This window comes from Eurosta solidaginis, chromosome 4 (genome assembly GCF_040869045.1).
Source record: "Eurosta solidaginis isolate ZX-2024a chromosome 4, ASM4086904v1, whole genome shotgun sequence".
Lineage (NCBI taxonomy): Eukaryota > Metazoa > Arthropoda > Insecta > Diptera > Tephritidae > Eurosta > Eurosta solidaginis.
In genome coordinates, this window is record NC_090322.1 from 169,941,653 (window position 1) to 169,951,920 (window position 10,268).

General features: G+C 39.3%; 1 protein-coding gene across 1 annotated transcript; it reads left to right on the top strand.

The window, feature by feature from the left end:
• Positions 1 to 3,452: 3,452 nt before the first annotated feature.
• LOC137248324 (uncharacterized) lies at positions 3,453 to 4,351 on the top strand. Its single transcript, XM_067779193.1, has 2 exons — positions 3,453 to 3,836; positions 3,904 to 4,351. Exons 1-2 carry the CDS (start codon positions 3,777 to 3,779, stop codon positions 4,216 to 4,218), a joined length of 375 nt encoding a protein of 124 aa, XP_067635294.1. The 5' UTR covers positions 3,453 to 3,776; the 3' UTR covers positions 4,219 to 4,351.
• The last annotated feature ends 5,917 nt before the right edge of the window (positions 4,352 to 10,268 follow it).

Genomic DNA, 10,268 nt, shown 5'->3' on the forward strand with positions numbered 1-10,268 from the left:
TTTTTGTCGTTTTTCGCACGCCGCCGTCGAATGTCAAAAATATCGGCGCGCGGCGGCGGTGGCGGCGGCGTCCCGCGCGTATCTATATTTTCTGCTCGTTTAAGACTGTTTAGGCCATTTATTGTTCATGTCGAAAATTGTTCGGATATAGTCGAAAGTGGTGTCAACGGATTCGCATCACTGCCAGTTATAAGAAACTAATTGCGAAATTTAACTCTTTCTAACTGTTCAAAAGTTATATAAAACAAGTAAGGAGGGCTAAGCTGGGAGCTTTGGAGACAAAATAAGGGAAAATCACCATGTAGGAAAGTGAACCTAGGGTAACCCTGGAATGTATTTGTACGATATGGGTATCAAATGAAAGGTGCTAAGTATTTTAAAAGGGAATGGGCCTTAGTTCTATAGGTGGACGCCTTTTCGATATATCGCCATAAAGGTGGACCAGTGGTGACTCTAGAATGCGTTTGTACGATATGGGTATCAAATGAAATTTGTTAATGATTATTTAAAAGGGAGTGGGCCTTAGTTCTATATTTTCGAGATATCGCCATAAAGGGTGACTCTATAATGTGTTTGTACGATATGGGTTTCAAATCAAAGGTATTAATGAGGGTTTTAAAAGCGAGTGGCCCTTAGGTTTATATGTGAAAGCGTTTTCGAGATATCGACCAAAATGTGGACCAGGGTGACCCAAAAAATCATCTGTCGGGTACCGCTAATTTATTTATATATGTAATACCACGAATAGTATTCCTGCCAAGATTCCAAGGGCTTTTGATTTCGCCCTGCAGGACTTTTTCATTTTCTTCTACTTAATATGGTAGGTGTCACACCCATTTTACAAAGTTTTTCTAAAGTTATATTTTGCGTCAATAAACCAATCCATTTACCATGTTTCATCTCTTTTTTCATATTTGGTATAGAATTATGGCATTTTTCATTTTTCGTAACTTTCGATGGTCATAGTCGGATTTCGGCCATTTTTTATACCAAGATAAAGTGAGTTCAGATAAGTACGTGAACTAAGTTTAGTATATATCTATCGATTTTTGCTCAAGTTATCGCGTTAACGGCCGAGCGGATGGACAGATGGTCGGCTGTGTATAAAAACTGGGCGTGGCTTTAGCCGATTTCGCCCATTTTCACAGAAAGCAGTTATCGTCATAGAATCTAAGCCCCTACCAAATTTCACAAGGATTGGTAAATTTTTGTTCGACTTATGGCATTAAAATTATTCTAGACAAATTAAATGAAAAAGGGCGGAGCCACGCCCATTGTGGAATTGTCTTTTATTTTTGCATTTGGTTGCACCATATCATTACTGGAGTTGAATGTTGACATAATTTACTTATATACTGTAAAGATATTCAATTTTTTGTTAAAATTTGACTTTAAACAATTTTTTTTTAAAAGTGGTCGTGTTCGTTATAGGAGTAACGTTCCTGCCAAATTTCATCATGATATCTTCAACGACTGCCAAATTACAGCTTGGAAAACTTTTAAATTACCTTCTTTTAAAAGTGGGCGGTACCCACGCCCATTGTCCAAAATGTTACTAATTTTCTATTCTGCGTCATAAGGTCAACCCACCTACCTAGTTTCATCGCTTTATCTGTCTTGTCTAATGAATTATCGCACTTTTTCAGTTTTTCGAAATTTTCGATATCGAAAAAGTGGGCGTGGTTATACTCCGATTTCGTGCATTTTAAATAGCGATCTGAGATGAGTTCCCAGGAATCTACATTCCAAATTTCATCAAGGTACCTCGAAATTTATTCAAGTTATCGTGTTAACGGACAGATGGACAGACGGACGGACGGACATGGCTCAATCAAATTTTTTTTCGATACTGATGATTTTGATATATGGAAGTCCATATCTATCTCGATTCCTTTATACCTGTAGAACCCACCGTTGCCCAATCAAAGTTAATATACTCTGTGTGCAAAGCACACTGAATATAAAAACAGGCACTTTCAATGCTAGCTTAACACGGACTTTGCATGACCCAATTCACCTAGTTATTAAAACAAAACACTAAAAGAAAAGTTTGATAATAAATTTTTATGCTCACTTTGCATATTTTTTTCAAAAAATTAATAATCGACAACGAATTGAAATACAGTGCACTCGCGATAATATTAACATCCTGTTATATGAACACCCCAAAATATGAACACTTTTTCACTTCCATTGAGTACTCTAAAATATGAACTTTTGGCAAAGGCTCTAAAATATGAACATTATTGATTTTCAAATTTCTATCGAATTTCAAGAGCCTCATAAATTGGGGACTCCCCTAGTTATTTAAATTTAAAACGTACATAACCGTCGCTGATAAATGCTCGCGTTCACTCGTATACACATGCTTACATGCTATGCTTTCTCTAACGTTCAGTGGTCAGTACAAATTTTCAAAGTCGTTAGTTGGTCATTTCATGCGCGCATGATTGGTACTTCATTTTCTTGCAAAAAATTCTAATATTGATCAGTTAAAAAAATGCACACAAAAAAGCACAAGTTTTTGACCTTAAGAGAAAAATCAGATATTCTGGAATATTTACGGAAGGGTGAAAGTGTTACTAATTTAGCTCGTAAATATGGAGTGACAAAGTCTACAATATGAGGAATTAATAAAAATAAAACTGCTATCTCTAAATGTGTCAACAATACCTTTATCGGTCCTGGAAAGAGGAAAACTTTGCGTCATTCAGAGTACCCAAAGATGGAAAAATCTCTGTATCGATGGTTTTTGAATATGAGGGACAAAAAGCTCCCGGTTAGCGGGGTTATGTTAAAAGAAAAAGCAAAGGATCTTCATTTTAAAATTAAGGAAAATTGCTTTGAATTCAATGCCAGTGATGGATGGCTTCAAAATATTAAAAAGAGATATGGCGTTCGTTTGCTCCAAGTTTCTGGAGAAACACTATCTTCACAGTCCCAGTTAGTTGACCCATTCAAAAAAACGTTAAAGGCGAAAATGGAGGAGCTTGGATTAAGTCGTGAGAAACTATACAACGCCGATGAGTCCGGTTTATACTGGAAACTTTTGCCACAAAAGGCGTATGTGTCATCCTTAGAAAAAACTGCTCCAGGTGCAAAGATGGAAAAGCAAAGAGTAACTTTCTTGTGCTGTTCAAATGCGTCAGGATCTCATCAACTCAAGCTTCTTGTAGTCGGAAAGGCTAAAAACCCCTGTTGTTTTAAAGGTTTCGACTGCCCATTGTATTATCGACATTCTAAATCCGCTTTGTTGAATGCGGCTATTTTTAAAGATTGGTTCCACCGTTCATTCATACCTGAGGTAAGCTTTCATATGTAATTCTATCTCAGTAGCTTAAAGCTCATAAAATTTGTTTAGGTTACAAAGTTTTTGATGGAAAAGGGATAACCAGTAAAAGATATCCTTCTAATTGATAACGCTCCCTCGCATCCACCCGAGGATGAACTAAAAAGTGAAGACGGCTGCATATTAGCAATGTTTATGCCACCAAATGTCACCCATCTCATACAACCTATGGATCAAAATGCAATCAGGATTACGAAACTTTACTATAGAAACAGTCTTTTGGCTTCTGTTGCTGCAAAGGGGTTTAACTTGCTTGAGGCTCTAAAGAAAATTACACTTAAGGACGCGATTGTTACTTTAGAATCTGCATGGAATAAGGTAGATGCTGTTGTGCTATCCAAATGTTGGAGCAATGTTTTAAGTATGGTAGAAAATCAAGAGATCCTAAGGATGAATTCCTTTGAGTGTTCTTCGAAGCAACTTAATTATGAATGTAAGAGATTTGGAAGAAGGTGTAGCTAATCTTTTGTCATACTTGAGACCTGAGGTTTGTATTTTAGAACCGTTAGTCAAAGAAGTTTTATTTTTTTTATTTTTATTAAATTTCACTTTAGGTTGAATTCACTGCTTTCAACGTTAGAGAATGGAACGATGATGCTATTGAATGTAATGACAATGAAATAGAGGAAATTTCTGACGATGATGGTGACTGTTCTGTGGAGGCAGAAAAGACGATTACATCAAAGGAAGCTATTGACATGTTTAATAAAACTTTGGAATGGGCTGAAATTGAAATGGTTGATAAATCGGATTTAAATGTGTTGAAGAAGCTGAGGGAAAAGGCAGTTTTTAAGATACTTGTACAAAAGAAACAACAAAAGGGGATTACTGATTTTTTTCGACATGAATTTTTCCAAAAATTTAACTGAATATGAATTTATGCATAACTAACTTTTTGACTGTAACTGATTTTTTATTTGTGTAATGTGAAAAAATTAATAAGTAACGTTTCTTTTGCGGTTTTAAATAAAAAATATATGTCTTAAAACTAATTAAATATAATATTTTTCAATTTAGTTGCCTTTCGTAAATATGAACAATCTCGCAAAACTGAACAGCCCTGGTTTTAATTAGTTCATATTATAGCGAGTGCACTGTAAAATGACCCAAGGCGAATATGTTTTCAAATTGTCCTCAAGTTGTGAAAAAAGCAAATTACCAAAAAAGGTGCCGATTTTTTTAAAAATTTTATATTGCGATTGGCTGAAAGAATAAGCGAAATCAGTGATGCAAAATCCTTTAGTAGGTTCTAGGGGCATAAACACTCCTTTGAAATTATTCTTACCTCATACTTAAGTTGAGGATATATGTACGTATAAGGGTTTGAAAAATCACTTGGGCCTACATTCAAACATCTGTACAAAGTGTCTGAAATGTTAATTTTGATTTTCACACTTCATCTTTCAACATCAAAGCCTCCCGGTTTGGCATTTCCTAAAGTTGGCGGCCCTACCCAAAACTAGTCTCTTGGAGTGAATTACATTGATTATAGCCTGTCAACCAAGTTTAAATATCATTTACACGTTACGGCTCCTTTTACAAATGTGAATACGTAGGCACATATTTTTACCAGGTGAGGCTTTGTCCTTCGCAAGAACACTCAAAGTGGTGAAGCAAAAGCTTTCCCAAGACAGTCGAACTAATGGCCGTATGTGCTACTACCCTAACGTAGTGGACAGTCGAACTAGTCATCCATGTTGTTGTAGTAGTGCTTCGCCCCATCCAATAGGTGTGACCGATCACAAATTGTCATCAATGTCCTCTAACGGGAGTCCAAGGAAACTTGCTGTTTCAACAGGGGTGGACCATAATGAGAGGGGTGTTAGAGACAACTAGTCATCCATAATGAGCTTTTATATCATAAGGCCGGAAAACAGTAGCTAACATCTTTCAACTTAAAATCGGTCGACTTTCATTCTAAAATATCGTTTCGATTTATCGAAGACTACTGAAATCAATGTTGTGAACACAAACGTCTGTAAACTTTGGTCTACATTTTAAAATTTTATCCAGGGTCCTAGTAAAATTTTAATTATGTAGATGCTCCGAGGATTATACGATTTTCACCCATGAATTACGCAAAGATATCCACTTCGACTGTTTATGATTTCGAGGGCGGCATAAAATAAAAAAATAAATGTAAGGAGCGATAACCTCCGAAGAGATCTAAGGCAGAGCTTCTCTTCCAATTTGCGTCGTGCTCCTCTTGCTTTTCCCTACAAATTGGCCGGACGGGACCTACTTGTTTTATGCCGACTCCGAACGGCATCTGCGGCAGATGAGTTTTCACTGAGAGCTTTTCATGGCAGAAATACATTCGGAGTGCTTGCCAAACACTGCCGAGGGGCGACCCCGCTTAGAAACATTTTCTTCCAATTGGAAAATCTTGTTTATAAAATGTTTGATGTTGCTTTGTCCGGGGCGTGAGCCCAGGATCCTCGGTGTGTTAGGCGGAGCACGCTACCATCACACCACGGCGGCCGCCGAGGGCGACATCCTTGGCCGAATAGTCACTCCCCAACGTTTCAAGGTGTTTCTCTGGTGTAGCTCGGCAGCATAGCGCGACAAAAACATCCCTTAGAAAGTTTTCGGAGCTACACCTAGAGCTTCTAGGACAGTGACGTCGACGAAGGTATGAGTTCGAGGTCGCAGCCCTAAAGCTTCTGTGCTGTCATATGGTGTGAGGGTCAGGAGGCGTGATAGCGACTGGTGGTCGGGATTCCTACTGTTCGCACATCGGGAATTATGGCTCCTAAAAACAGCGGAAAAAACTGGAGGCTACCTGTGCCACGAGAGTCATGAGTATTAAAAGACCATTAATAGCAACCGTAAGTTGCCTTTGTGCGTGACCGCCTAGAAGCCACAAATGATTTAAAGAAATTTTCTTAGCGACGATTATTAGGAGTTAACCCCAGGTGCAACTACGCATTGATGAGATATACAGACAAAAGTGTAACCATTTTATGTATCTCTATTTCTTTTCAGCAGACGCAGCAATTCCAAAGAATAGGGTTAGGTTCGCATATTATTTTTTGAATAGAAAGATCAAGATTTTTAAAGTAAGAACACCGGCGTACACCGGCGCGCCGCCCACTTTCAATTTCATTTCGAAATTTTCTTTACATTGCAATAATGCCAACCTAGAAATCTTGCAGAAAATTACTCCACACAGCCAGCGCAACTTTCGATAAACAAGAATCACGCTCGATAAGGCATTTACCTTACCGGCAAAAATGTATGGCTCGAACACGACCGGCGTCAAAAGAAGAATAAGGTTGGGGACCTTCTGCCTGGATTCAGGTATTGAGTAAAAGTAGTGCTTCAATTGCGTTGTGATAGACGCAAAATATCTTCTTAGGTCGGATAAGATAGGCTTGATAATAAAGTGCAATAAAGCAATAGTGCCAACGTCATAAAAGCACACTTTTTCGACATGTACTTTCTGTTTAAATCACCATACTTACATACTAATATACACACATACATAAGTGTGTACATAACAATGCATATAGCATGTAACCAACAAGTTGTTGTGGGCCTACTGACTGTCTATCAAAACAACTAAAACAACCCTGTATGTATTTAAATAATGTATAAATTGGCGGGCGCCGTGGCGTGTTGGTAGCGTGCTCCGCCTACCACACCGAAGATCCTGGGTTCACGCCCCGGGCAAAGCAACATCAAAATCTTAGAAACAAGGTTTTTCAATTAGAAGAAAATTTTTCTAAGCGGGGTCGCCCCTCGGCAGTGTTTGACAAGCACTCCGAGTGTACTTCTGCCATGAAAAAAGCTATCAGTGAAAACTCATCTGCAGATGCCGTTCGGAGTCGGCATAAAACATGTAGGACACCAAAGCTTTATCGTCTCGTATTTATGTACTTATACACATATCCATACATATCTTTTGACAAAACACATACATATGTATACTAATGTTTATGTACCTTTATTTAGGAGAAATTGCTCAATTATGCTTCGTTAAATTTTATCGGTTGAAAAACTTGAGTTATTTAATAAAGCTTTTCTTCATTAACTCATTTCTTGAACTTTTCACTCTGAGTGAATGCTAACGTTGTTTGGGGTACCATTCAAAGCTTGTTTTTTAAACACTCACTCAAAGAGCTTACAAAGCTCGAAAATAATACATAACTATTTTATAATAATAGCTTCTATTAAAGCATACAAAGATTACAGTTTAGTACACAGTTAGATGGCAACGTGGTGGATAGCACTTAAGGCTCCATTACTGATACTTAGCATAGACTTGACTTGGCTTGCGAACTGTCACTTACAGTTCTGTTAAATGAACATTGCATGTTACTGATTACTCAAAACTTAACTTGACTTAGAAGTCTGTTGAATTTTGATTTACTATGTAAGTTCTAAGTGACGTTTACATTTTGAGATGCCATTTGTTTGCTTCCATTTCATTTTGACATTTTGTCATACAAATTGACATTTATTTAAAAATTAAATTTCAACGCTGATTATGAAGCCAGATTTTATGCGCCAAGTGGGGTATAATCGTGTCTAAGTTGCCAAGTTTACGCCAAGTCAAGTCAAGTCTATGCTAAGTATCAGTAATGGGGGCTTTAAAGGTGTACTAAGCTGACGGTTAGAGCAAAATTAAAATGTTCTTCTGCATTGATAGGAGACTGTTATAATTATTTACATTATTGGACAGATGCTACCAAAGCCCTTGTTGTTGTTGTTGTTGTTGGTCTTGTTGTAGCAGTGCTTCACCCCATCCAATAGGTGCGACCACTCACAAGTTTTCATCATTATCCTCTCGCGGCAGTCCAAGGAATCTTGCAGTTTCAACAGGAGTGCACCAGAGTCCAATTAAAGAGATGGTTGGTGTCATGTGGAGGCAGGACGTACATTATGTATGTCGGGGTTGGTTCTAGGTAGGTAAGCGTTTAGCCTGTTACAGTATCCAAACCGAAGTTGAGCTAGAATGATGCACATCTACCTGGGGAGACTGCGAGTTCCGGGTATTTGGAATACACCGGGCAATCTGGCATAGTAATCGGATACCTTTTTGTGGATGTCTCTGAGGACCTTATCATTCATTTTCTTTATACGACTGAATTCTTAAGTGCCGGATTTCTTCAAAGTGATTACAGGGGACTTTTTAAGTCCCTGGAAGGCGGGGTTATTTTTTAATCAGATACCGGTTGGGTAGCGCAGGTTTCTGGGTTTTCAGCATAAACTGTTTGTTCAGCAATCAATTTTTCTCTGAAGACATAAGAAGACATCCCGTGACAGTTCTGAGCATTGTATTCTGACAGGCCTGCAGCTTCCTCCAGTGTGTTTCTTTTAGGTTCTACCAACATATTGATGACGCATATTATACAATTGCTTTATTAGTGATTACGAGCCTTTCTTTAACTTTGTCACACGTGATGCCGGCAAGAGACTTGAGAATTTTGTTACGGCTCTAGACTTTCTGTACAATTTCGACTGTATGTTCGCCAAAATGTAGATCCTGATCGAACGTCACTTCAGTCAGTACTTTTGGCTGTAAGACAGTCGGTAGCGTTATGCCATCGAGTGAACATCCCGTGTAGGTCCAAATAAGGTCGCCTAGGAGTTAGTCGGTGACAGTGTCAGATTTCCGAGGTAAAAAAAGCTGGAAGGATTAGGGAGATATAAATAATAAATGTAAGGCGCGATAGCCTCCCAAGAGGTTTTAGACCGAGCTTTACTTTTAATATGTGTCGTGCTCCTTTTAATTTTTCCTACATGTTTTATACCGACTCCAAACGGCAGCTGCAAGGCCGATGAGTTTTCCCTGAGAAGCTTTTCATGGCAGAAATACACTCGGAGTGCTTGCCAATACACTGACGAGGGGCGACTGTTCTTAGAAAACCTTTCATCTAATTGAACAAATGTGTTTCTAAAATTGTTGATGTTGCTTTGCCCGGGGCATGAACTCAGGATCTTCGGTGTGTTAGGCGGAGCACGCTACCACCACACCACGGCAACACCGCCGGGAGATAAAAAGAAAAATAAATGTAAGGCGCGATAACCTCCGAAGAGATCTAAGGCCGAGCTTCTCTTCCAATTTGCGTCGTGCTCCTCTTGATTTTCCCTACAAATTGACCGGACGGGACCTACATGTTTTATGCCGACTCCGAATGACATCTGCAAGGCAGGTGAGTTTTCACTGAGAGCTTTTCATGGCAGAAATACACCCGGAGCGCTTGCCAAACACTGCCGAGGGGCGACCCCGCTTAGAAAAATTTTCTTCTAATTGAAAAACCTTATTTCTAAAATTTTGATGTTGCTTTGCCCGGGGTGCGAACCCAGGGCATACTGTGTGGCAGGCGGAGCACGCTACCATCACACCACGGTGGCCGCCGGGAGATGGTCGTTGATTTTATAGCATAGCTCATCGATGGACGGGTACCTTTAGCCATTATCGTGCTGTCATCGGCATAGGACACAATGGTCACTCCTTCTGGTGGGGAAGGGAGCTTCGATATATAAAAGTTAAACAAAAGTGGGGATAGGACACCACCCAGTGGCACCCCGTGCTTAGTTCTTTTGGGCTTTTATGTTACGTTCCTGAGCTGCACCGATGCCTGCCGACCACACAGATGATTTGCAGTCCACCTTTTTAGACTGTGTGGTAGGATGAACCCTTTCAAGTCTTGCAGTAACGTTCTGTGATTCACTGTATCATAGCGGTGGGAGCGATGCTGATGATTGGCAAGTCGCAGGTTTGCGGTGAAATAAGGGAGCAGGACGGTTTCAAGTGTCTTAGCTACTATCGATAGGAGAGATGTCGGACGACATAAGTATCCTACGTCAGCGGGCTTCCCAGGTTTTAGCAGCGGTATCGCCCTCGAAAGTGGACAGAGACAGCTTGAAGACGAGCTCCAAATATTGTAATCCCTTATAAACAAGGTTCTAA

Coding starts and splice junctions, on each gene's coding strand:
- LOC137248324 (XM_067779193.1), top strand. CDS start 3,777: ATGAATGTAAGAGATTTGGAAGAAGGTGTAGCTAATCTTTTGTCATAC. Junction 3,837..3,903: donor TGTCATACTTGAGACCTGAG/GTTTGTATTTTA, acceptor ATTTCACTTTAG/GTTGAATTCACTGCTTTCAA.